General features: G+C 46.2%; 2 protein-coding genes and 1 long non-coding RNA gene across 5 annotated transcripts in view; 1 reads left to right on the top strand and 2 right to left on the bottom strand.

Annotated features, from left to right (window-relative positions):
- Positions 1-1,078: 1,078 nt before the first annotated feature.
- Positions 1,079-17,571, bottom strand: LOC119174999 (large ribosomal subunit protein eL6). 2 transcript variants are annotated; one of them, XM_037426163.2, is made up of 5 exons: positions 17,455-17,496; positions 15,883-16,208; positions 15,198-15,341; positions 4,592-4,831; positions 1,079-1,283 (listed from the first exon to the last, which is right to left on the bottom strand). In XM_037426163.2, the coding sequence occupies exons 2-5, from the start codon at positions 16,189-16,191 to the stop codon at positions 1,122-1,124; spliced, it is 855 nt and encodes a 284-aa protein (XP_037282060.2). In that variant the 5' UTR covers positions 16,192-16,208; positions 17,455-17,496; the 3' UTR covers positions 1,079-1,121. The 2 variants fall into 2 exon arrangements, with proteins under 2 accessions (XP_037282060.2, XP_075745587.1); XM_075889472.1 differs by having other exon boundaries at positions 1,246-4,385; positions 4,488-4,831; positions 17,455-17,571.
- Positions 17,572-20,092: 2,521 nt separating this feature from the next.
- Positions 20,093-25,677, top strand: part of LOC119175019 (two pore calcium channel protein 1-like) — a 29,734-nt gene continuing 24,149 nt past the window's right edge. For both annotated transcript variants that reach the window (XM_075889468.1, XM_037426186.2), the window contains exon 1: positions 20,093-20,306. In XM_075889468.1, coding sequence (XP_075745583.1) covers positions 20,165-20,306 — 142 coding nt within the window. In that variant the 5' untranslated portion in view covers positions 20,093-20,164. The remainder of the gene's footprint in view (positions 20,307-25,677) is intronic.
- LOC142803035 (uncharacterized) lies at positions 21,286-24,287 on the bottom strand. The gene is made up of 2 exons (XR_012893993.1): positions 24,123-24,287; positions 21,286-21,411 (listed from the first exon to the last, which is right to left on the bottom strand). It is a non-coding gene; the product is annotated as an uncharacterized LOC142803035 (long non-coding RNA).

Genomic DNA, 25,677 nt, shown 5'->3' with positions numbered 1-25,677 from the left:
CGATTGATATGTGGGGTTTAACATCCCAAAATCACCACATGATTATGAGAGACGCCACAGTGGAGGGCTCCGGAAATTTAGACCACCGGGGTTCTGAAACGTGCACGCAAATCTGAGCACACGGGCCAACAACATTTCGGCCTCCATCGGAAATGCAGCCGCCGCAGCCGGGATTCGAACCCGCGGCCTGCGGGTCAGCAGCAGAGTGCCTTAACCACTAGACCACCGCAGCGGGGCACCAAGCTTTCACTGCATTGAACCGAAAAAAAAATTCTCAATTCGAGTTTTTCATACAAGATGCTTTTGTGTGGATGGATGAATAATTTTATTATGGTCCTTTGGTGCATGCGTTTAGCGCACAGTGGGCCCAATGCACAGCCCAGAGTTGTGATCCAAGGTTTGAGCTGCGTAGAGCTCAGTCCCACTCTTCCTTAGTGATCCTGGCCCCCGGTGCCAGGGGACAACCCTAGAGCATGCGAGCTAAACTTGTACGTGCAAAAACAAACAAAAAAAGGACTGAGCTTGAACCACTCTCCATTCTCTCTCTTTTTTTAAATTCTGAGACACGTAATACCTGCTGAACAGCCTCTATAGCCAACCACAGCCTTGATGAAATAAACTATAACAGATTCAGTGAAACCAAAAACTATGTCTCCGCCACATTGTCAGGCACTGAGCTTGAGCGCTGCAGCACATTGCGGGTAAATTCTGGTGTTGAAGTGCAATGCAATGCTGATAAGAGTTTGGTGAACAATGGTGCGAAAGGCACAGCTGTTCCAAACCTACACGAGTCATGTCTTGGCAACGGGAAGGAGTCTGCAGGATTGTTCCAGCTGTGCTCTCTACTGCAGGACGACGCCCACCAAAGACCCACCTTCGTTTTGCATTGCTTCACAGTTGGGTGGCGCCACCGCAAGGACACTGGGGGTATTTTTTGCACAGTGGCAAATGACTTTGGCTTGGCCAGCATTTCGCGAGAAAGCCAGTATACAGCCCACGTGGGTGCCGTATAGTGAAAACAACTTCTCAGGGGATGCAAAGATCCCCACACACTGGTGTGGTAAAAAAAAAAAAAAAGTTTGCCAGAGTCCAGGAGTTTTTTTATTTGTGTACAGGGTCCCTCAGAACTTCATTCTGTGTGGGTACATACGGTTGCGCAGCGAGAAGCTGGCAGCCAGGTAGTGCACCAGAGCCCTCTTTTCGGGGTGCTTCTTCATGGCCTCCAGCACCTGCTTGTCGACCTCCTTCTGGACCTTCCGGTGCTCGTCACTCACCGTTCGCTCCTGCATGACACAAGAAACAAGAATCTCAAGCTCTCATTGAAGTGATGCAAACATCCGCCCTTGCACAGAGGTACAGAAGATGGCGTTTGAGTAGAGAATCCTGACCATAGAGTTTCACAGAATAATACCTAAAGAAGAATCTGGCGCTGCGATTGTGTACCTCCACGTGAATTATGGGAAGTACAGGCTTCGGATTGGACAGGGTTAGCTAGTGAACTGTTTACGGACTTTTGTCTGCAATGTCAGTTTCGTTCTTCATGCAGCGCGGGTGATGGGGTGCGATGCAAAAGGCTGAGGCAGTGCCTTTGTTGTTCAAAGAGGCGGATGACCACTAAATCTCCTGATTTGCTGCGACTTTGGAGCTTTTCGAGTCGTATAGGACAATTTAAACAAAGCGTCGTCAACTCACTGCTGCGCATAGATGTAGCGTCTCATGCCAGTGCAGGATATTGCTCCGAGTTCATGTTTTTCACGAGCGCGTCTCGCCTAAACTCGTTTTAAATCGACTGCAAAGTGATGACGAAGCTAAGTAGACGCGCCATCATGCTCCGTAGACTCGACCATATCAAAACCAGATAGTGCGTTGGAGGCAGACCACTGGGACAGACGCACTTAGCGTCGCAGAAGACGAAACGGTAAGTGCTTCTAACTTAATACAATACTAAATGATAACACATACTGTTGAGAAAAAAAAAAACAAGCATGTTTGTTTTAAAGTGCTGTAAAAAATAATTCATTAAATTTTGATGCCAAATCTGAAACGCAATGGCAGAGCGATGCATAACCTGATGGTTGAATTTGCCCAGGTTTCACTTTCGCCGTCTGGTCACGAAAACTTTTTGCAATAAAGTTTGTGAATGAATGATTGAAGCAGGTTTGAATTAAATCTAAGTTCATATCACTTTGCTTTACACTCTGAGAAAAGCATCGCGAATCTCAAGAACGTAATCAACCCGAAGCAGATCTGAAACCTGTACTTCCCATTATTCTCATGGGGGTACAAGCGCCGCTGAAGGAGCCCGCATAGACACAAGCGCTAGATTCCCCTCTAGGTATTATTGCATGAAACTATGATCTCGACGGACCACAACAGCAAGTGCAGACGGTGCAACATCATCAGGAATGGGCAAAATGGAGATGCAGGTTTCGTTACAGCATGGCAAATGGAGCACCCAGTCTGTGTCTCTCTTTCGCAGCCCTTACATGTGACACACAAAAATTTCAATGTTGTCCCTGTATTGCGAGATTTTCCAGGATAACTTAATTAGGTAAGATCAAGAAACAAAGGTGACGCGTTGCAGTGGCAATAGTTGCTGAATACCACCATAATTACATGGTGTACCATCTCTAAGACAAGCTATCAGCCGTGGTACCAAAGCAGATGACTTACGCTGATGCCTTGAACAAGTGAGCTTCAACATAGAGCATGTAAACCATGCTTAGCATTAATTCATTGGGATGGTGTCTTACCACCTCCTGAATAGTTGCTTCCTGCTCGGTACAGTCATATGCAATACCAAAGGCTGCACTACAATATCTTTTTTTTTTTTCTCAGTCTCCCCCACCTTCGATACTTCCCCCAAGAGGCACTAAGGCTACCGACTTAAAGCCTAAAACTGCTTGGACCTCCAAGTAGAACAATGCAGTGACTGGCAGTCGGTTGAACAGTTTTTTACAGTTGTGCACCTGCTTCCGCTGCTTGCTTTGTCCGACTAGTGGCTTCATCGGAACTACTCTGAAGCAGCTTGCCATATCACTTTAATACTAACTTCCTGCCTAGCTTAGCCTGTGCATCAGCAATTTTTTTGCGCGTGCAAGCACCTGGCAATTAAAAATGAATTGTTCACACCGCAAAAAGATTTAATGTTGTCTCGAGCAGAATGCGCCTGAAAGTATGATGCAGCTAAGCAGCACAGTTGACGATACTGCAATGATGCCACTGTAGCTACGCAGTAGCTCACTGAAATTAATCAGACTACAGATACACAGACCCTGCTTAGTCCACCTTTCTTTTTGCCCAATTTTCACACTCTCACGATACACAGTTCACTTCTGCAATAACAGTAGACTTACTATACAAATATATGTCTGACAGAAAAAAACAATACAAATGGGTGGCACTACAGCATCTACAAATTTGAGTAATATTTGAGGCTAACTCACTTTAGTGCAGAAACCAGTCTCTGAACAGCAAGTATCTGATGCTTCCATAGCATAACCACCCAACATAAGTAATGTTGCATTTAAAAAACAAGGCCCTCAGCAAAAAGTTCAAGAAGCAAGAAAGTTTTTATTTTCGTTTCTTTCTCTTTCTCTGCGCTAGATATTAAACTTTTCTGGCCAAAGCAACAAAAATACTGTAGAGTTAAAACAATATTCCCAAAAATACTCAACTTTTCTTTCAACGCCTGTGTTCATCGCTAGTTACGATTTAAGAGAACATGTTGGAGCACTTTCCGGTCTGACCAGACTGGTTTTTTTTTTTTTCTCTTTCTCTGCACTAGATGATACATTTTCTAGTCAAACCAACGTAAATACAGCATAGTTAAAACAATATTCTCAAAAATATACTCAACGTTACTTTCGTCTCTTCATAGATAGTTTACGATAAAAAAAAAAAAAAAACATGTTGGAGCACTTTCCGGTCCGACCAGACAGAGGTTGAATCTGGGCAGAAGGATATATGCACCCTGTTTATGTTTGGCAGTCTATGGAGGGACACCCCATTAGTAAGGGCATGTCCCTTGTAAGCAGATCAGCCAGCATGCTCATATATAACTCGAAACAGCAAATTTCCAACCAAGCAACTGAAGATTCCAGCGGTGTATACGTGACAACTTCTATACACGAAAATTACATTGTTGAAACGGCTCTCTGACTCGGCTGTTCCAAAGCGAGTTTCGACTTGAAATCACAATGTCCAAATGGGCCTTTCGTGCACATCCTCAATTTGTGGCCTATTCCGAACGATGAGTAAAAGTTAACTGGGAAGAATTTTGAACAGTAATGTTTAACCCAGTGTTTCTTTAAGACCTCTCAAGAAAACTACCCACAGACCTGGCAAACTATCAGTTGTGCTTATTAGATAAATGCAACATATGACTGTTTTCAATGCAAAACAAGAATTTCAAATTAAGAAAGACGAAGTAACAAGATGGCTGAACATGAGGAGAAAAACTTTTTTAAGAAAGGGAGAAGACGCACCTGTTTTCAATGCAAAACAAGAATTTCAAATTAAAAAAGACGAAGTAACAAGATGGCTGAACATGAGGAGAAGCAAACTTTTTTAAGAAAGGGAGAAGACGCACCTGTGGCTTGGTGTCAAAGATCTCGCCCTCGTCCTTGCGGCTTCGCCTCTTGGCCGACTTTGGTCGATTGAAGAAGCGGTCGTCGAGGTTTTCGGGCAGCTTGACTGACGAGATGTCAATCTTGGTGCTGGTGGCGATCACGTAGATCTGGTTGATGCGTCTCAGAGGGCAGCCGTTGATGCCGTAGGGGCCGGTCACCATGAGCAGGCCCGTCTTGAGCTGCTTCAGGAAAACTACCCTCTGCAGGGAAAACAGCGGCAAAACCAAGGGTGTCAAGAGGACGATTCTCCTCCCACAGGTCGTACTACCACAACACCCTGCCATGCTTCTCTTCTTATCACAGCAGCTCACTGTAGCACATTTTGAAAACCTTCATTCGAAAAATATGTAAATAAAGCAGCACCACACATTATTTTAAATAAAGTCTCTGCAGGGAATGTCTTGAGAATTTTTACGACACTACAGCCCCTGAAATGAGAATGCTCTGAAATCTGTGACACCACACTGACACAGGATTGTTAACGTCTCACTGTAAATAAACACAAGTTTGTTTCATTTTTGCATTCCCTTATAATAATCAACCTATTTGCACACCAATGAATAAGCAAGCACAAGTGATGAAAACATGCTACCATTTTAATGTGTTTACTTACTGTAACTGCTAAATGCATCGTCTCCAATAGGAGCAAACATGTCGGAGCACTTTCCGGTCCGACCAGACAGAAGTTGGGTCTGGGCAGAAGGATATATGCACCCTGTTTATGTCTGGCAAATCATGCCCCGGCACCCCATTATAAGGGAATGCCCCTTACAGATAGATTTGCCAGCTTACTAGTCATACATAGATACGGAAATGGGAAAAGGCTGTCTTTTCTCACTGCCTAGACAAGCAGAACTATGTCATAAGACCTAGACGCATGTTCAACTGATACAGGTTCACACACACAAGATACACATTTTTAAGGGGAGATGAGAATAGAAAAACCAAGTTTTTAACGACACTTCTCGTATTTTTGGTTTTTATTGAATTGTAATCCTCAACCCTTCTTCTATCATCTGTGAAACTTTCAAAACAGAATTCGAACAGCAAAATGCAAAATATGTGTATAAAGCCGTCGCAGTGGCTCTAAATTTCGCGAATTTCCGCTAATATTGACCACCTTTGAATGAGTGCTGCTCTGCATCGCAGCGGCGCCGCCCGCTGTAGCGACCAGTTAGGAAAGTTGCGTTCAGGCCTTCTTACAGCTCCGATGCCAGTTTCGTATGTGAGCACAAAAAAATAAATAAAACAAGGCTGTTTTACCGCGTGGTTTGAGCGGCTTGAAACACGCGGCACTGTCAGCCATTGGCATTGGTCCGTCTGCTTATCTGCGCGTCTACGCATATTCTCGCAATCGCCATGACAAGCCCGAAAAAGTGCAACGAGAGACCACAGAAGTTTCGAACGAAGCACAAGTTCAAGGGAAAGCGGCATAAAGCGCGTCAAACAACGGCAATGAAAGAGAACCAGCCTACGTGTGCTAGGCCTAGCAGCGGCATCAAAGGGTATGAGAGCGACAGTGGCTGCGATGAAGGGATCGATGCTGTGCTTTCTTTCGTCAGTGCCTCAGAAAAAAGATCGGCTTCTTCGATAAGGACAAGAGACGGTGCGGTGAGGTTTGTACGATGACAGTGTTGTGCGACATTCTTGATGACGGCACTTGTGGCGGGTGGGGCATGCCCGGTTTGCGGTAATAAACAACTTGCAGTTCGGGAGCCGGCAGAAAAGCGCAAGGGACTTTCGTCGCTCCTCGAACTTTCTTGTGCAAACAGCAAATGCTTAGCGACTGTACTTTCGTGCTCTTATACGTCACCGCGTGTTACAGCAAATGGCAGCAGCCGAGCGAGCCAACGGTACGACAAGGGGAATGAGATGGTTTCGCCGTAAATGTGAAGGCGGTGGTGGCTGCACACGCTGTTGGCATCGGGCATGAGCAACTGTGGAGATTTTGCTCCATCATTGGACTCGCAAAGCCAAGGCAACATCAAGGATTTTTTTTCCATAGTTACGAAAGTGCACACCGCTGCCATGGAAGCTGCGAGTGAAAACTTGCTCCAATCTAGACAACTGACAAAAGAAGCAGCAGGCGAAACTGATGTGGCTGTCATGTTTGATGAGACTTGGCAGAAGAGGGGCCACAAAAGCCACAACGGTATTGGCACAGCTATCTCCTTAGATACTAGCCTCTGCTTGGACTTTGAGGTCAGTTAAAATTTCTGCCTGACATGCAGTGGACACAAGGATATGGGCCCTGAGGAAGTGTGGCAGGCGTTCCTTGGACCAGTCTGTGAAAAAATGCACTGTTCCTCCGATGCCATGGAAACAGAGGCTGCAATGCGCATTTGGCGGAAAACAATGAGTTACGAAACTCCACTGCGTTTCATGAAGTTCTTGAGTGACGGTGACAGCAAAGCATTTAGCGCAGTTGACGAGTCAAAAGTCTATGGGGCTCTCAATATAGAAAAAGAAGACTGCACTAACCACGTGGCCAAAGACTTAGCACTGCGATACGGGAGCTTCACGTGCCATTACCAAGAATGGCAGAAAATGAAAGAGCCGGACATTCAGAAGGTTTAAACGTATTACCACATTGCCATAACAAGCAACAGGGGGAGCCTACGAGATATGTACACCGCAGTATGGGCTTCATACTATCACTCATGCTCTACGGACAATGCTGGCAGTCCCAACTTCTGCCCTGCAGGAACACTCATGGTGCAAACAAACAAGCTAAAGCACTTGGCGAACCTTCACCCCCCACACCTCTTCTGACAAAAGCCCAGGGATTGGCTGTTCTGCCGATTTATAAGCGACTAACAGGTGAGAAGCTCCTTGCTCGATGCATTCAAGGGAAAACCCGAAATGCATCATAACAACTGCACAGCAAGATGTGGCTACTTTGCCCCAAGACCAAGTTTGCCTCCCTGAACAGTTGTCGAGAATGCCGCCGCTATCGCAATCCTGTGGTTCAATAAGGGTCATGCTAGTTTCGAGCACATCCCGGAAAAGCTGAACATACTCCCATCTAGGAATCTAGTTGCTTTCAGCGATTCCTGCGATGCGAAGCACATCAAGAGGATGTCCGGGCGTTTGACAGCAGAAGCAACGGCCCACCGTCGTCGTGGAGTAAAAAGGGCACGGCTCGAGGAGTGTGCTTGCTTGGAAGGACCGTGACGGCACAACTTATGCTGTTGGACAGTTCTAATAACTTGCAGTGCTTCTTAAAGTTCTCTTGAACATTATGGCCAAAGAATATGCATTTTGACAATTCTGTGAGAAAAAAGAAAGGTTTAAAACTTTCAAATGCATTTTTCTCTTTTTTCAGTTTTGTGATCTGTGCTGCTTATGCACGCCAGTTAGTATACTTAGAATTCTCACAACTCTACGAAATTTTGCACATAGCATGATGAAGGCCTGTAGAGCACAGGTATCTATTATTTCCAATGCTGCTTAGTTATGTTTTTCTAAATGTTACATAACATTGAAAGCCCTTGGCAACTAGAGCCATGGTAGAGTTTATTTTATTATTGTATTTCACCTTTTTACTAGGGGTGTGCGAATATCCGAAAGTTTCAAATATTCGACGAATATTGCATTTGTAATATTTGTATTCGTTTCGATAACCACATATTCGAAAACCACATATTCAAATATTTGAAGTAACTCGAATATTCCTCAAATATTCTACGTTTACAAATATTCATTCGTAGGCTTGTGCGATTATTTGAATGCTTCGAGTATTAAGGTATTCGAATTCTCTTCTGTTTGAATTTAAATTATTGAAAATTTCGAAGTATTCGCAAGAAACGAATAGGTGCATATCAATCTGTGGTTTCACTGCAGTGTAAGGGTGCTGATCTGTGAAAGCACCTATGCAGGAGAAATCCGCGAAGCCCCCCCCCCCCCACCCCCCTTCGAATTTAAAGGGGCCCTGCAACACTTTTTGAGCACTGTCAGAAAACGCTGCCGATCGGTAGTCGAGGCTACTGAGAACACGCAAGTCAAATATTACAGCGCAGCATGCTACCTGCGATTCACACTAAATTCTCAGTCAGCTAAAAATTGCCCTCTTCTCTTGGCAAATGACTTCACAAGCTCAGAAAGCACGTGTGACGTATTTTTTCCCATGCCATCCCTCCCTGCTTAGCTTCCAGTGGTTTCGTCAGTATGAGATGAGAGACAGTGGTTTCGTCGGTATGAGATGAGAGAAAGCACTAGCAGCACGCGAGAAATCTTTGCAACTCCGCGAGTACAGGACGGATTCTAAAAATATTTGCAGCGGTGAATTCATGAGGCAATAAATAAGCTTCCTTAGTGAATTAATTCCATGGCTACTTGAAAAAGGGTCGCACAGCCCCTTTAAGTGAAAATATTACTCTCAAATCAATTCATTTTATTAAGCTTAAAAGCTTGTTATGATGGCTTGTATGCTCTAAGTATACTAAACCTTAAAATGTTACGTATTACAAGAGTTATGACACATCCTGCTGAAAGCGAAATCCTGCTACTACTCAAAGTTCTTCCGAATGTTTTTTTTTAATAAAAAAAACGGCATTTGCATAGAGGCTTCATTTATTAAAAAAAATATTGTGCAGGTTAGTTAGGTGATGATAAATATACCATTTTTCTTTATGTCATATATACTATTCGAATACGATACGAAATTATTCGACCAAAATCCCCATTCGCTTCAAACCTGAAAATCACTATTCACACAAGACTATTCGTTCGCATATGTCACTGTGAAGAACTTAGTATTTTGCACATTTGCCATAAAAGCCTCATTAGATCACGCAGTTATTATGATGACTTCAGCACAAGTGCGGTGATGCTTGCGTGGAAATTCATGGGAGCGTGATGACAGCTACCAACAAATGTGGCGGCAAGTCATCGCGACAAACCTACCAATGATAAATATCTCAATCAATCTAAATCATGTACTGCCTGCGCGGCAGTACGTGTGGCTTAGCGATGTAGCGCTGTTAGGGTTCATGCAAGCGTACTGACCACGCCATCTGCTGCACGCTGGACCACATGTTCATATCGCTCATGGAAACGAAGGCAACTTGTCGCCGCCACATTGGTTCAACAGAATTAACTTTACAAAGTTTGCTCGGTCTTGTGCTGAGCGAGCACGAAGAAAAAAAATCTCTACGCAAGGGCAAATGCACACGTGTACGTTACAGGGCACGGCACTGATGGAGTGAGATTTGTAGGCGATGCACCGCGTGCAACTAGCTAGGGGCGCGCTCAGCTTGACGTATGATGGTTTCATGTATAGCCATGCCAGTTTTCGCCAATGAATCACCGTAGAAACGTACGCGCACATGTCGAAGGCTGACGAGTGGTCCGTCAGCTGTGTCGTTACTTCAGCATGTATACCCTCTTCATAGTTTCAGAATGATGTCATGATAGCGAATATGGTCATGCAAATGAGCTGAAGTGTTTTTACGCGCAATGACCAACATAGAAAAGGCCATGCACTTTTGATACCGTTACAATGGCGTCACCACATATAGTTCTCCATTGCTAACTGTAACGCACGTAAGGTGACAAACGGAGTACTGCGTAGTTCCGCTGTGTTTCCGACTGTACCTTTAAAAATTTGTCGTACGTGCATCGAGCTCGCGCGGCAAGGTCTCCTGCAATCAACCCTCTGTTACACCATTGCTATGATATTGTCTTTTGCCAACGTCAGTTTACTGCCGCCTGTAGCCAGTGCGCCAAAGGGGTCGCGATGCGGCAAAATAGTGCCCTAGCCGCCGAGAGTTGTAGCTCCATCAACAAAAAAGCGTATTTGGGGCGTCTTTTTATCACACATTAGTAATCATCTATCTCGTGCGCTTACCTCGCGTTACTGCTGCGCGCGCAGTACAACTCGGTAACGACTGTGCAGCTACCAGCACAGCACAGCATTCTTGATCGCGAAATGGCGAACGCGGTCCTCGAGAAGGTAACAGAAGCAAGCGAGATAACGAGTATTGCCGTGTAGTTGAACGCCCCTAAGTACTCCCATTTTCCTTAGTGACTTGCCCGGATATGAGAACAGGGGACAAGAAAACTATAAAATCGAGGTCTTTTGAGCCATAACTGGATGAATTGTGACGACCTAGACTGTTTTAATAATCGCTTAGACTCGAGTATATTAATTTTTACAAAATCAAACCAATGGCCTCATGCTCAGAAGTCATCAAGGCAAGTACAAAGCTTTTCTTTCTTTTTTTTGTAATAAAGTGCTACCACATAAAAAAAGATACAAGAGAATTGTTCATCAGGTGAATTGAACCCAACGTCACAGTCACAAGCTCAACTATTAGTCTTATGCTTTCTGGCAAGTACAATTTTTTTTGAAATATTTTTAACTTTTGTGTGCAATACTGACTATAACAACAACTGTACCGTTTCTAATCTAAATATACGATAAAGTATTACTGGCGGAAAAAAATTGCACCTTTTCATTATTCGATATTCGGTTCGTATTCGTATTCGAAAATTTTGAGATTCGCACACCCCTACTTTTTACACATGGAACTTGTTATAGTTTTTTGCACTCTACAGTTCCAAAGGATCATAGTGAGCTATATCTGCATGCGTTATCTCAAAGTTTTATAGGTCAAAATTATTGCATAACAATGGCCATAATTTCACAGTATCTCAGCAGCACAAATAAAACCAAACAAGCTACATGAAAATAAATGACATATTTCAAAAGAGGAGAAAAATCTATTGGCATGCCCATTTGTGTTCAATTCAAACTCTTATTAAAGAATATCGTTTTCAGAGTAGAATCTCCCCTTAACTAAAGCAACTACCGTATTTACTCGCGTAATCCTCACACTAGCATAATTCTCAACCTCCCGCATCGGCCAACAAAAACGCGTTTTTTTCCTCGAGTAATTATCGCACCCCAAAAATTACCGCAATAATGTCGTCTGCTCGTTCCAGCCGTTGATGATAATGTGCGCCATCTCTTAAGCATCAAGTGCGCTTGCGGCGTGTTTAGTATGTTGTGTCGGTAATCTTGTCACTTTATGGGGCGATACTGAAGCTGCACGGCTGCTTTAAAGCTGAAAGTTATTGATCATCCACTAAACAACGGCAACAGGTTCGCCGGTAGGCCCTTTGGAGTCTACGAGTTTTGTGTTCGCTACTGGTGGCGGCAGCTGAAAGCCACCAAGAGACGTTGGGCCTGCAGTGTGCCTAAGACTGGGATTGATGGTAAATGTTATTTGTTTAGAAGAAAACTGCGGACGATTCTGTTAAGGGGGGAGGCTACCTTCGAAGGGCAACTTTTTTGTTTGTTGAGATATCTTAATGAACTTTTCAGGGTATACTAATAGCAAAGCCATTTGAATAACCACAAAGTTTCATGCAGTTATGTTCACTGGTTCCCAAGTTACAGCCATTCATCAGGGTAGTCCACATGGGTCCCCTAGTCAGGGTCTGGAGAATTTGAAAAATGTGCTAGCACTGTGAAATTCACTATGATGATTCCTGGATAGGTGCTTTAGGGCAAGACAGAGCCCTTTTTTTAAATTTCCTTGCCAAAAAATGTTAGCAGAGCACTGAATTTAGTGTTCACAATTTGGCTCTCAATGAAGTTTTAGTTAATTATTACAAATTACAGACACAATAAATTGAAAAAGCGGGCTTGTCTTGCCCTGGGCAATTTATTAAGGTGCATAATAAAAAAAACCTGATAGAAATCAGACCAGCAGTTCCAGAGAGATCACCTGACTAAGCAGCCTCACTGGCCAAAAAAGTCATTCTGAGAAAATTGACTTCGAAAGTTTCAAACATTTATTATGGTCTAAAATGACCCTGCAGAGTAGCTAGATGTGTCCTTAGGCTCTCTTTTTCTTTCTCGTTCTGACGAGCAGAGCTCCACGAACTTGAAACTATTCCACAATGTGGACATACCAGCTCAAGCATCGTGGCAAGTCCAAGCTGGGTGCCTCCTTGAACTTTCATCCCGGTCGCGAGGCAGCGCGGGCACGGGGTCTTGGACAGCATGTCGCTAAGGGCATCCCCTTGCACGAGGAAATATCTCTCGCCTTCGGTCGTAGCGGTGGCAGCTTCGGGTTCAGGCATCATCGCTTGAAACTTCCTCTCGGTCGCTGGCATAGCGCCAAGCTTTCGTTGCACAGCAGCACGTTCTCTCTCCGCCGTCGCCAACTCCTCGCACGTCCGAAAACGTGTTTGGAAGTGCACAGTCGACAACGCGGTCTCACTGTTCGGGGCCGGAATCAATGCGGTTGGCGAGCGCGACACACCAGGCGCACTTGAGCACGAAACACCAGCCTCACTCGTCACGACGGATCCTTGTGCCGGTGGTGTAGAAGTCTCGTCGCTAGAAGCGTCGACGCAATCGTCTTGAAAAGATGAAGCGGAAGCATCGGTGCAACTGTCGCCGCGCGTGGGCGTGCAGGTGAGCTTCGCCATGCGTACGAGCTTCAGCTGACGCTTTCTTGAACCGAACGCGTGCCGAGTCTTGAACTTCGAAATGCCCATCGTGACCGTCAGCGCAACAATCCGCGTCCCGTGAACACGGCGGAAGATCGTCTCGTGAGGACGGTAGTGATCGTCTCGTAAAGACGGTAGAAGATCGTCTCGTGAAGACGGTAGAAGATCGTCTCGTGAAGACGGTAGAAGATCGTCTCGTGAAGACGGTGAGATAGAGGAGCACGTGTGACGACCGATCGGAATGATGGCAAACGGGGCACACAAAGAACGCCGGCATTGAAAACGCCGGCGCAGACGACGAGCCGGCGCATGCCGGAGAAGCAGCTACGTCATCGCGCGCAGCAGCCAATAGGAGCCGCGCGTTCCCCCATTCTCTCGAGAGGCGCGCGCTTTGTCCAATCGCGGCTTCGCATCCAGGCAGCGGGACATTCGAAAGCTTCCGCGAGCCCCCCAATCGTGAGCGACTCCCGCCTCGGAGCGCCACCGTGGCCACTGCCGCGGGTGGCAAAAAAAAAAAAAAAAAGCGCAAGAATTCACGAGCAAAACAACATCAAGATGGCGGCGATCGGCCGAGCGGTTGGGAAATGGCGAGCGCGCGAAGTTGGGGTATTTTTGGCGCTCGCTCGCCGCTTGCCGGCTGCCGCGGCATGTTATAAAATTTATTTAACGTACTTTCGCGATGAATTAGACATTGATATTCACAGTAGAGGCAGTTTATGAGTCATACTGCCCGAGTATGTGGTTTTCAAAAAATCGACTTTTTCGCGATTTTTCGGTTTTCAAAGGGCGCGTCCCCCCTTAAATAGCCATCAGCCCAATACTGACATCCTATGTTTACTTTTTGAGGGCTCCTGTTGAGTGACATACACTACCGCTACGCCCGCAACGCCCACAAGCTTTGCGTATGGTATTCTAATTCCAGACTCAAATAAATCTTGCCTTGTGTTGAACCTGTTCTTTTATTGTTGACATAAGGTTTGATTAGTATTTCTCGAAGCTTGCTGTTAGTTGCCGATTTGCGGCCACTTCGTTTTCTTTTTCGCTCTGTATATACAGTTTTCGTGGAAAGTTTTTCTTGCGTAAATCTCGCATTCCCTAACTTTGCATCGGTTTTCCGCCGAAAAAACTGCGAGGATTATGAGAGTAAATACAGTACCCACATCTAAAATTCTAATGATGTGTATAAGTACTACACTTTTCACTGGTTAGTTGAAGCAACATTTTGAATTGCCTCTGAAGTCACAAAAGATGCCAATTATGTTCAGGCATTGAGAATTTATCCTAACAATGTTCCTGGTGCAAATATTTGGCATCAGAGTGAAGAGCTGAAAATTGTGCACCACTGCAAAAACAAGACATGCCTTGAAAGAGGTGCAATTCAATTTAAATTTCAAGGTACAGGATATTTTATGTAGTGACAGTGTCTGAAACAAAGAAAACCGAGCACAAGTACACAATATCAGGGCCAATAGGTGTCAAGAACACAAACATGCTGCTTTGTTCCGGCTGTTCGTAAACACGAGACATGTTTGCACGATCAGGTATGAAACTATCACTTCGAATGAAGTGTGAATTGTGCAATACTGGAGAACTGTTTTTTTCTCTCGCCCACTGACACCATAATATAACAGCTAGACATCAACTAGAGCAGGATTTTCCCTACAGATTGAAATCTTTGTTTATTTACACTCGGACCTTATTATAAAAAAAGTTGCATCTTGCACAAAATAGGTTTGTTCTATCCAAAAATTTGTTATAATAGTATATTCCTAACACTATATTTATTTTAGGACTATTCATTTACACCATTATAACCAATTCTTCGTTATGTCTGGGTTTGTTATGTAGAGGTTTGAGTGTATACCTGAAGCAAGTTAGCCAGAACAACATAACTTCAGTACACTGAACAAGTTGACTTCACTCATACATTGGCCGTTTGAGAATTGCACCGGTTACTTCGGTTACTTTTTGGCTTCAGCTACTCATAGCAAAGTAAGACACCCTCGTCCTTCTTGAACTTGAGATTGTCCTTGCACAGGACACGCCCACAAGGATGAAAAAAAAAATGTTCTTAGACAGGAGCTTTTCTGCCCACCAGCTCACCTTGCCACGGTGGGGTCCAGCCAGAAGGATGAGGATGGTGCCAGGGGTGATCCTCTTGCGGAGCTTAGCAATTCGCAGCGAGGAAGGCTTCATGTGGGTGGTCCTCTTATGCTTGGGGCTGTCCTCCGTAGGGTAGGAGCGGCGCTACAATGAAAAAAAAAAAAAAAAAAACGGCAATGCCATGAGGCAGCCAAGACAATAGCGTTTCCAGACATAGGTTGTACTGTATGCACTATTCATGCATACAGCTACACATCGATATTAAGAGGGACACATTTCAACTTTCTTTATTTCTTGATCAATTTTGATGAAAGTGTGCACTTGGGGATATTTGTGTGCTGATATCAAATATGCAATAACTCTTTTTGCATATGTGCAGTTTTGAAAGGTAGAACATTTCATGCACCGTTTGGGGCTAAACTTTATATAGAAAGAGTTACAAAGTAAATCAGCACATCACAACTGCGTGCAGTCTAATATAGAAATGGATGTTCTAAGCCTATTTGAAGGTAAGTTACGGTATGTTGAACACTTCCAAGCGAGTTGATTTCAAGCTCGGATTTCTTTAATGAATGTTTAACATATCACAAGTGGATGACACTTTTTTTTTTTTTCATTGTATGCAGTTCTGATTTCAGAAGATTCCAGAATATACTGACTGCAATGCACCGGCTTTAACACTTACCTCCTTCTTGATGTGCACAACGCGCTTGCCGCCATTGTTATCGCCGTTAATCTTCTTGACGTGGACACGCTTCTTGCGCTTTCGCTTCTCCTTGGGGACTGGTGCGTGCTTCACCTTGAAGAGGCCCCGCTTGTGGAACATCTTGGAGCGGGAGAAGAGCCACACGCCACCGGGAAGCTTCTGGTTCCGCGGGGCATGCGCCTTCTTGGGGACTGCCGCATCACCCTTTGCAACAGCGGAGGCGCCCTTGGCAGCACTCTTTGCCGCCGCAGGCGCCTTCTTCGCCTTTGGATCTGGCTTCCCAGACATGCTTTCACCGCCTTAGACTGCACGTATAGAGAAAGTGAGAGATCAGGCATGTTGGGTAGCAGAAACAAGTGTCTAAACTGGCAATATATATTAACTACTTCGTATAAACATTGTGAATATGTAGATCACAAAAGCCGCTCTTTTCCACCCCTCCTATGGTCGCTAAGCTATCAGTTATGAACCACAGTTGCGCTGAAATGCACTTGACGCCACTTAAAAACACTCACAATCGATACGTTCACAAGATGAGGCATCAGTCCCACACTTTCGCTTTTAGTGTCAGAAGTACAAAGTGGAATAGCACAAGCACCTCGTACTTATTGCGCTAGAGACCGGTTTTGCACAGAAGAGACGAACGGTAGTGACAAGGCGACGGCTAGCAAGGAACTTCACGAGCTACCTGTAGAAACGTTTCTACCTGTAGAAACGCGGCACACAACTACATTGTTCTTAAACATAGTGAGCAATCGGACACAGATCCTTCGCACCAGTATACTGGCCCATCAAACACGAGGCTTGCACACTTTCATGTGCTGTGACGCACCCGGCTACTGCAATCACACACATCTCCAAATCCACGTTCCAGCTTGTAGTGAAGCGACCGCAGTTAGCTATATATACGTCGCATTGCACAAGCGAACTAACCTGCTATTTGGGAACGGTCCCAAATAACGCCGGTTACTAGCCACAACGAGCATGTCAGCTGAGAGAGCTCCACGCGAAGCCACTTCTACAGACACCGCTGCCGTTCTTACGCCAACGAGCACACGCGTGGAATATTCGGCACTTGACAGCTTTAACAGTAAGTGACGCTCCTATCGCATGTTACAAACGCGCACCTTTTAATGGTCTCTGAGTGACCGCGTGACGTGCAGTCTACGAAGTGAAGGCCAACTAAGCGGTGCCGCAAATCGCCGAGCTAACGACTATGCATGCGTCAACGATCTATTGTAGCACAGTGGGGTATGGCGGCTGACTGCATATGGGCGTTCCAATTTCACTGTACAGAACAGCAGCAAAAAGAAAACAACGTAAAGCTGTAGTTCTCAATACATTTAGGAAAGTTCACGAGTGCTACAGCGGCTAACGTGATTTCGCTACCGCATTGTGCACTTACAAAAAAGTGTAGACATAGAACTAACGTCCTAAACGTAATTAAGAGGCATAGAGCAGTTGCTTGATGCAGCTTACAGGTTTAGATGGCCGAAATAAAACCATAATTTTTTAGATTTTGTCAACTACAAACATCGAACTTGCACTCACCTCAACAGCGGTATGAAAAAGGAAGGAGGAAGAACCCACGGTTGCCGGACGACTATCGTTTGCGAACCTAAATTGGCCGCATAGCCAGCTAAAGCAAAGTTGCGTAGCCAGAATAACTATAGCAGCCGACGTTGGCTGCTGAAAGCGTCCGCTGAGAACTGAGTGCATAATGTCCGGAATAAACTCGCAACCTCATTGATTCTATGTTCCGTAACTGCGTGGCTCATTTTGTGAGCAAGAACGACCTTAAGTTGTCGCAACATTTCGCAGTGGCATGCATACGCTGTAAAAGTGCCTGGCAATTTATTCGAAATAAATTATATAGATTGAATATAACAAGATTTGGGAGTTTCCGAGGAGCCAATTTTCATAAGCCAATCATTGAAATTTGTGACATCACACTAACAGAGGCGCGAAAGTTTAAAAATGAAACTTTGACCACTTTTTGTTTGTAGAGAATTAGCATTGAATTGTCCCTCCAAGATGTAGATACCAGACGGCCCGAACATTTTACGACATGCAGAGTTACTGACTTCACAGTAAAAATGCTGCGCGGTGGCTAATGTCCGGTTATCTTCCGCGGGCTGCTATGGTAGGTAGGCTCGTCACTTCTGTAATATTTTTATTGTTCAGGTTCTCTACCTTCATAACGCAAAAGTCACGCGCGTGTTAGCGCACCTTTATGACGCTTTATAATGATGCCTCTAAGAAAGTATTATTATTATTACATATTTATATGCAAATATATAATGGGGTCAGTTTATATGAAGTTACACATGCATATTCACAATAAGGACGCACTTGCGCGATGTGTAGACGCCAGGAGCGTCGCTAAACATTTCTGGGGGTGCTCTGAACGTTCCTATGCATGTTCGTGCGCATTTGCATATATGTGTGCGTGAATATACACGCATTCAAAATGTAAAAATTTTGCGCATGGGCGGAAGGCGGGCGGTTTGAGCCCCTAAAACCACGTGCATAACTGGCTACGCCTCTGATAGATACCGACACGATTCGGGATAATTAAATACGATCTTTATTATGGTAAAACAAGACGGCAGTTGAATGACAGCGTGTTGTTCACACGCGAATAAAATTACGTCGCTCGCATTGTTCATATCGCCTAAGCGCTGCAGCTGGGGATGATGCAGTGGTAGTCCCGCTCGCAAAGTGGCTATTTTGCTTCTTTTCAAGTTCGGCGCGAACCAGCCACACCAGACCACCTAGCGCAGCTAGTACAAGGGTGGCAATGAGGATCCCGCAGGCGACCAGCTGCCGATTGTTCCACGCTTCCTTCTGCGTGATGCGTTGAATCACCACAGTCGACCTGGTCGGGGAAGGCGAGTTGATTGCCGAGTGCACGATGGACTCCGCGGCCGGCTCCACCCCTATCCACCTGCCCTTGCGCCGAGGCTTTGGTTTAGGCTGGATCCATGATGATTGCGTTGCCCGAGTAATGGTGTTGATCAAACCACCATGTTTTGTCCGGGATGACGCCATGTGCTGCGTCTGTTGAGAACAGTAGCGAGACTCTTCTCCTTGAGCAGGTTGTGCTGCAGAAGTTGCATGGTGTCCCGATGAGTGGTGCACATCCGCGGCTGCATGGCGCCCTGATGAGTTGTGCACGTTCCCTTTTTCTGTAGCTTCATGCACTGCCGCTGCGGTTTTTGCACGATCGAGTGGTTGCTGCATGGTCGCGATAGATATCTGTGTACAACGACACAATTACAGCTGCGCGTTAACCTTGCCAGTCCATGCCAGAGTTCTTCTTCTTCCTCTTTAACTTGTGCCATACACCGACATAGCACGGGTGACAGCAGGCCCGTAGCCAGGAGTTCTTTTTTTTAATTTTTTTTCGAGGGTTGGGGAGGTGTGGGGTAGAGGGGGCCTTTGTTGAAGCTTAGTCTTGAAAAACACCTATTTTCATTATTGTTCCTCGGTAAGCCCCTTACGTCCGAATTTAGGGAGGGGGGGAGCTAGGGCAGCTCCTTTTGGCAACGGACCTGGGTGACAGACTGCTGTATTACACACGCGCTGGTTGAAAGTCCGCACGACTTATTCTTTATAAAAGCGGCTGGATGTCCAGAAAAAAAAACAAAAAAAAAACCGTTGCAACACACCCGCGATGCAACACAAACGCTTTTCACAATTATGACGCATCTTGACTGGAATTTCGACTCACCGCGAAAGCTATTCTACGAACAAAAATCAACTGAATTCGGGTGTACTTAGCCGTGAACTGCTCACCCGTCGCAAGATTTTGGTAGAACGCATTACCAAAAAAATTATTCGGGACATCTTTTTCCCGCTCAAAATTGAGTAACTTCTTTTCAGGATGTTTTAACGTACTAAAATCTTAAATTAATGACTCATCGCTTTGCATGCAGCGAGATCGTTATGACAAAATACTTGCCTCAACATTTTGAAAGCCGCGCACCCCCAATTTTTTGTACCGAAGCCGCCATTTTGACTATTTAGAAGTGCAAAAACATGCGTTGGAACTAATTACAAGCTGTCTCAGCGTACAACTAGAGTGCTCTTAGTGCAACCACAGCCTGTACCACCGCGTTAATTAGTCCCCGGCTCACAGTTTCACGTAATTTGACGAGATCGGAAAGACAACAGTTGTCAACACTGTTCGGGGGCGGCTGCCTGTTGCGCTGTAGATGGAGCGCTTGTCTGTGCCGTAACCTTGTGGGATGGCCAAGGGATGGCGAACTTCGGTATTCATCGCTTGCAAATCAGCGATAGCGACGACAGCGACCGGAACATTCTCGTGAGAGCTGACAGATTCGCATCGTACGAGAGCACGGAGCGCATCGATGCCACCACTTCTTGGGCCACTGCTTCCCGTAAGAGATGCGAGCGTCCGCTACACTTGTAGCAGACGCGCTTTTTTTGGCCTCGTTTTTTTCGTGCTTTGTCGTAGTTTTTCGCAATCGCGCGTTTATCAAAGACTGAGCGGCCCAGAAATACTCTCTGCGGAGCCTCTTTGTGCGCTGCATGTGCAGCTGCTGCTGTGCTCTGCGTGCGACGTCACGAAACCGCCGCTGCAAGATCGAGTTTTCGCGTCGATCGCCGTATAGTTTCCTGCTTCCCGATCGCGTATTCAGTGTAAGCTAGCTTTGCGCCTTTGTGGCGCAGCAGTTTGCGCTGCGCTGTCGCCAAATTTGGCAACTGTCATTATATTTGTGTGTTCGTAATTGTGTGCGCGGTTTCATGAACTTAACTTCGCTTATTAGGATGGAGCGATCACCATAGCGGCTGCGCGTACGTGACGTCACGCGCGACCTCCTTGGCGCGCGGCACGTACTGGACTGGTCAAAAGTTTCCAGGCCACTATCCCATGTATTCCTATATGGCAGCCTGTGAACTTTTTATCCCTCCCCCGTACATGTACATGCCTGTGTGTGTATATATATATATATATATATATATATATATATATATATATATATATATATATATATATATATATATATATATATATATATATATATATATATATATATATATAGATGAAATAGATGATCAGAGTTTCTTCCGGCTACCGTAATAAAAGTTATAAACTTCGAGAATAGTGCAGTATAGGAAACAAAACAATAAAATATTTATTTAATCCTAACAGTTTCGGCTGGTGGACCAGCCTTCTTCGGAGGATGTAAGTGAAATTTCACTTACATCCTCCGAAGAAGGCTGGTCCACCAGCCGAAACTGTTAGGATTAAATAAATATTTTATTGTTTTGTTTCCTATACTGCACTATTCTCGAAGTTTATAACTATATATATATATATTGTAACGCGGAGAAATAAGACAAAGAGACAACGCCTTTGCTGCAGGCCGGCTGTTCTTTATCTGCTTCCTCTTCGTCGTCTTCCGTCTCTCCCAGGTATGCGCCGAGCACGATCGCCGCTTTGTCATCATTACACTCGGCCACGCTGCAGCTGGTCTACTCCTGTAAGAAAAACACAAACCAATGTCACGTTTGCCGCCGTATGCAGTTCTTCATCCGCGACACATGCACCGCAAAGTTATTCCGTTTTCTCTTGTCTCTGCGCGTATCAGAAGCTGTGGATCGTACTCGCCAAGTGTTATCTCCCAAGCGCTCAGAAATAATGTAAGGGCCGTCGTACTTTGGGTGCAGTTTGTTTGAAGACGATGGCGCACCTCGCTGTAGCCACACCTCATCACCTACACTGTATTTCGGCGCGGGACGGTGGCGTCGGTCGTAGTATCGCTTTTGTGCCTGTTGAGCATGCACAATCCTCCTACGCGCCTCCACACGGATATCGCGACAAAGTCTCTGGCGTGCAGCGGAACGCCCTACTTTAACGGGAGTGTCCAAACCGAACGTAGCATTCAGTTGCGGGAGCTGACCATAGACAATCTCGTAGGGGCAAATTCCTGTGGAGCTGTGTGCCGCCGTGTTCACTGCGTACGCAGCTGCTTGGAGATGATCATCCCAGTCGGCCTCACCTCGTTTGTGATTCTTACAGTACGGTGCGAGTCTAGCCTGGATAGTCTGGTTCGACCTTTCGGTCAGTCCGTTCGCCTGCGGATGGTATGCCGACGCGAAGTGATGGTCCACTCCAGCTTGTTGTAGGTAAGTGCGGAGCTCGCGACTGCGAAAGGTGGTCGACCGGTCGGAGATCAACTTGTTAGGAAGACCGTGTCGCCATTCGAAGCGATCTTTCAGGAATCGGATGACATGGCTAGCAGCAAGCGAAGGCACGGCCGCGACCTCTACGAACTTGGACAAGTAGTCCACAGCGAGTATAATGTAACGATTGCCCGCTGTCGTCATTGGAAGAGGCCCGATGTGATCTATGCCCAACGTGTGGAAAATTGTCTCTGGAGGCTTGATCGGCGTAAGAAGTCCATGTCGAGCTCCAGGACGTCGTTTGTGTTGCTGACAAATCTCGCAACTGGCAACGTATGAACGCACGCTTTTATCCATTTTCGGCCACCAAAAACGTTCTTGTGCCTTGCGTAAGGTGGCTCTGTAGCCAACATGGCCTCCCTCGGGAGTGTCATGGATGGCGCGTAGTACGCTCGATCTTAAGGTGTCAGGAATGACCAGGAGATGACACTCGGTGCTTTTATCGGCCCAGTGACGCCGATACAGCGTTCCATTACGTAAGACAAACTTGGCATTGCGTCCCGCATCGCCAATGGAGTCTATAACGGATGCGAGTCTTCCATCGGCTTGCTGAGCCTTGGTCACGTCCTGTTGAGAAAACAGGATCCAGGTTTCTCGATTTCGTGTGGAGAACTCCTCGATCGGATTTCGCGATAATGCGTCCGCAAGCTGATTTTGTGCTCCAGCACGGTGACGGATGTCGTACGTATAGTCTTGGAGCCGAACAATCCATCGGGCAAACTTGTGCTTGAGGTGCTGCTTCTGGAACATCCACGCAATCGCGGAGTTGTCTGTTACTACCGTGAAGTGTCGGCCAAACAAGTAGTGGCGGAACTTTTCATCCACACTCCATACTACAGCCAAACACTCCAGTTCATTCGAATGATAATGCCGTTCTGCGTCCGATAGTTTACGACTGGCGTAGCAGATGACGTGCCCACGCCCACTCGAGTCACGTTGAAGTAAAACCGCCCCCAGGCCAATCTGACTCGCATCAGTATGGACTTCTGTCATCCAATCTTCATTAAAGTGGCAGAGCACCGGGCTATGTGTAAGCTGGTGTTTGAGGGTTTGGAAGGCGTTATCCTGCAAAGGACCCCACTGAAATTGGGCGTTTTTCTTCAGTAAGTCCGTGAGTGGAGCAGCAGTTGACGCAAAGCTCGGTACAAACTTGCGCAAGTATGACGCCATTCCTAGGAATACCTGGAGCTGTTTTATAGATGTTGGTGCAGGGTATTTGGCAACGGCGTCTATGCGTTCAGGCAAGGGTCGTACGCCATTATGAGATATCTGATAACCAAGATAAGATATTGTCGTCAACCCAAACTGGCACTTCTCGCGGTTAAGTCGAAAGCCGGTGTTGTATAGCCTCTGCAGAACCGTGTCGAGATTTTGTAGATGTTGTTTTTCTGTTTCCCCGATGACTAGAACGTCATCGAGGTACACGACGCAGGCACGGTCTATCAGTGTGCCTAACACTGTGTTCATGGCACGCTGAAAGGTGCTTGGAGCAGTTCGCAGACCGAACGGCATCCGATTAAACTCGTACAAGCCAGATGGTGTTCGGAAGGCCGTCTTAAACTTATCTTCTTCAGCCACGTTGATCTGCCAATACCCTGCTTTTAAATCTAGCGACGAAAAGAACCTCGCTTTTCGTACGGCGTCAATAGCGTCGTCAATGCGTGGCAGCGGGTACGAGTCTGGTATGGTGTGCTTGTTCAGCTCTCGGTAGTCAACACAGAATCGGAGATTGCCGTCCTTTTTACGGACTAGGACAACAGGTGCTGCCCACGGGCTAGAAGATGGCCTGATTATGCTTGCGGCAAGCATTTCTTGCACCTGCTGGTCAATTAATATCCGCTCTCGTTCGGCATATCTACGTAACGGTATGGACACCGGCGGATGATTGTCGGTAGTAATATGGTGCACTAGCACGCTAGTTCCGGGAAGCTGAGTAGTAGTATCAGCGAAGAGCGATGCGTGCCTCTCGAGTATTGCGGGAAGTGTAAGTGGCGTCGTCAGCTCACCTTGGGATTGCGCCGGAGGCACACTTGGAGCCACAGGATGGAGGTTGACGGTACTTCCTTCCACCGTGAGGCGCACTTCCCCGGAGAGCAGGTAGTCGGCCCCTAAAACCATGTCTGTGGGCAGGTCGTCGAAGACGGGCACCGAGGACAAAAACTTGCTGCCGGCCTCGGTGTTGAGTTGCAGGTTTAGGGCACCGACCGGTAGTACGTCGCCACCGAGACCCCGCAGTGGTGGCTCAGTCCAAGGCTGGAGAGGTTCGGAGGCGTGGCGGCGAAGCAACGCCGTACGTTGAGCTCCGGTATCAACGAGAGCTGTCAGTTCTCCGATGCCGTCGACGCGGACCTTGAGGGTTGGAAGTGGGCGTGATTGATATTGCATCGCTTGAGGTTGGCTTTGTGGGCAGCTTTTATACCCATGCCCGATGCGGCCACACGTATAGCATCCGCGTCTCGGTGAAGCTGGCTCCTTTGGGCCAACTGCAGCCGCCCGGCGATGAGACGTGTCCTGCAACTCCATTGCCTGGCGTACGAAAGTGGAGATGTGGACTGGGTGGTTGTAGGCGGACAAGACGGCTGCGTGCGTCGAGTCATGGATCCCGTCGATGATGTACTGCCTGGCTGCGGAGGAGGTCCACTGTATATCGCAAGCTTGTAAAAGGTCCAGCTTGTCGTAGATGTAAGTCGCGACGTCCTCGGTTGCACCTTGCCGGCGTGACCGCATGGTCATGAAACGGTCGTCGTAAGCGCTCGGAAGCGGCGCAAACGCGGACATCAGGGCCGCGCTCCATGTTTGCCATGTAGCGTATGTACTGCCTTGGAAACGATGCCACGCTTGGGCAGATCCTCGCAAACGTCCTTCAGCGACCGACTTCTTAATCGTGTCGCTCCACGAGTATTTAAGGGCAACCGAGTTTATCACGCTTACCCAGTTGGTAGGGTCATCCTTGAATCCATGAAAATATGGAATTTCGTTCTCGTTGAACGATCCAAAAGAGGCGCAGCCAAACCCGGATGTCTTGAGCTCTTGGGCGAACAGAGAGAAGCCTCGAGAAATGGCCTCGCTGCAGTCATGATGCGGTGCCGCCGTGGAGGCTTGGACGCCGTCCGTGATCGGTGGGGAGTTCGAGAGCACTCGTCCACTTCGAAGTGTAGTGGACGCAGGGATATCGGGGTCAGTAGTTCGCGACTGCGCCATTGTAACGCGGAGAAATAAGACAAAGAGACAACGCCTTTGCTGCAGGCCGGCTGTTCTTTATCTGCTTCCTCTTCGTCGTCTTCCGTCTCTCCCAGGTATGCGCCGAGCACGATCGCCGCTTTGTCATCATTACAATATATATATATATATATATATATATATATATATATATATATATATATATATATATATATATATATATATATATAAAAGCAATGGTACCATGCTGACTTTTTAAAACATGCTTAATATTATTTCTCACACAATGTAGGTATTTATTAAGGCCTAGATTAGAACATACATGCTCAACACTGATTTATAGCTCGATATTTAATGAAACAAATGTTCATTATTATTTAC

This window comes from Rhipicephalus microplus, chromosome 3 (assembly GCF_043290135.1).
Source record: "Rhipicephalus microplus isolate Deutch F79 chromosome 3, USDA_Rmic, whole genome shotgun sequence".
Lineage (NCBI taxonomy): Eukaryota > Metazoa > Arthropoda > Arachnida > Ixodida > Ixodidae > Rhipicephalus > Rhipicephalus microplus.
This window is presented reverse-complemented; position numbering and strand designations above follow the sequence as displayed.

What these genes read in the sequence shown, in the direction of transcription:
- LOC119174999 (XM_037426163.2), bottom strand. Translation starts at nt 16,191, where the DNA reads ATGTCTGGGAAGCCAGATCCAAAGGCGAAGAAGGCGCCTGCGGCGGCA. An exon ending in TTGTGCACATCAAGAAGGAG is followed by an intron (nt 15,342 to 15,882) that starts GTAAGTGTTAAA and finishes TTTTCATTGTAG; the next exon opens with CGCCGCTCCTACCCTACGGA. An exon ending in CTGGACCCCACCGTGGCAAG is followed by an intron (nt 4,832 to 15,197) that starts GTGAGCTGGTGG and finishes TTTTCCCTGCAG; the next exon opens with AGGGTAGTTTTCCTGAAGCA.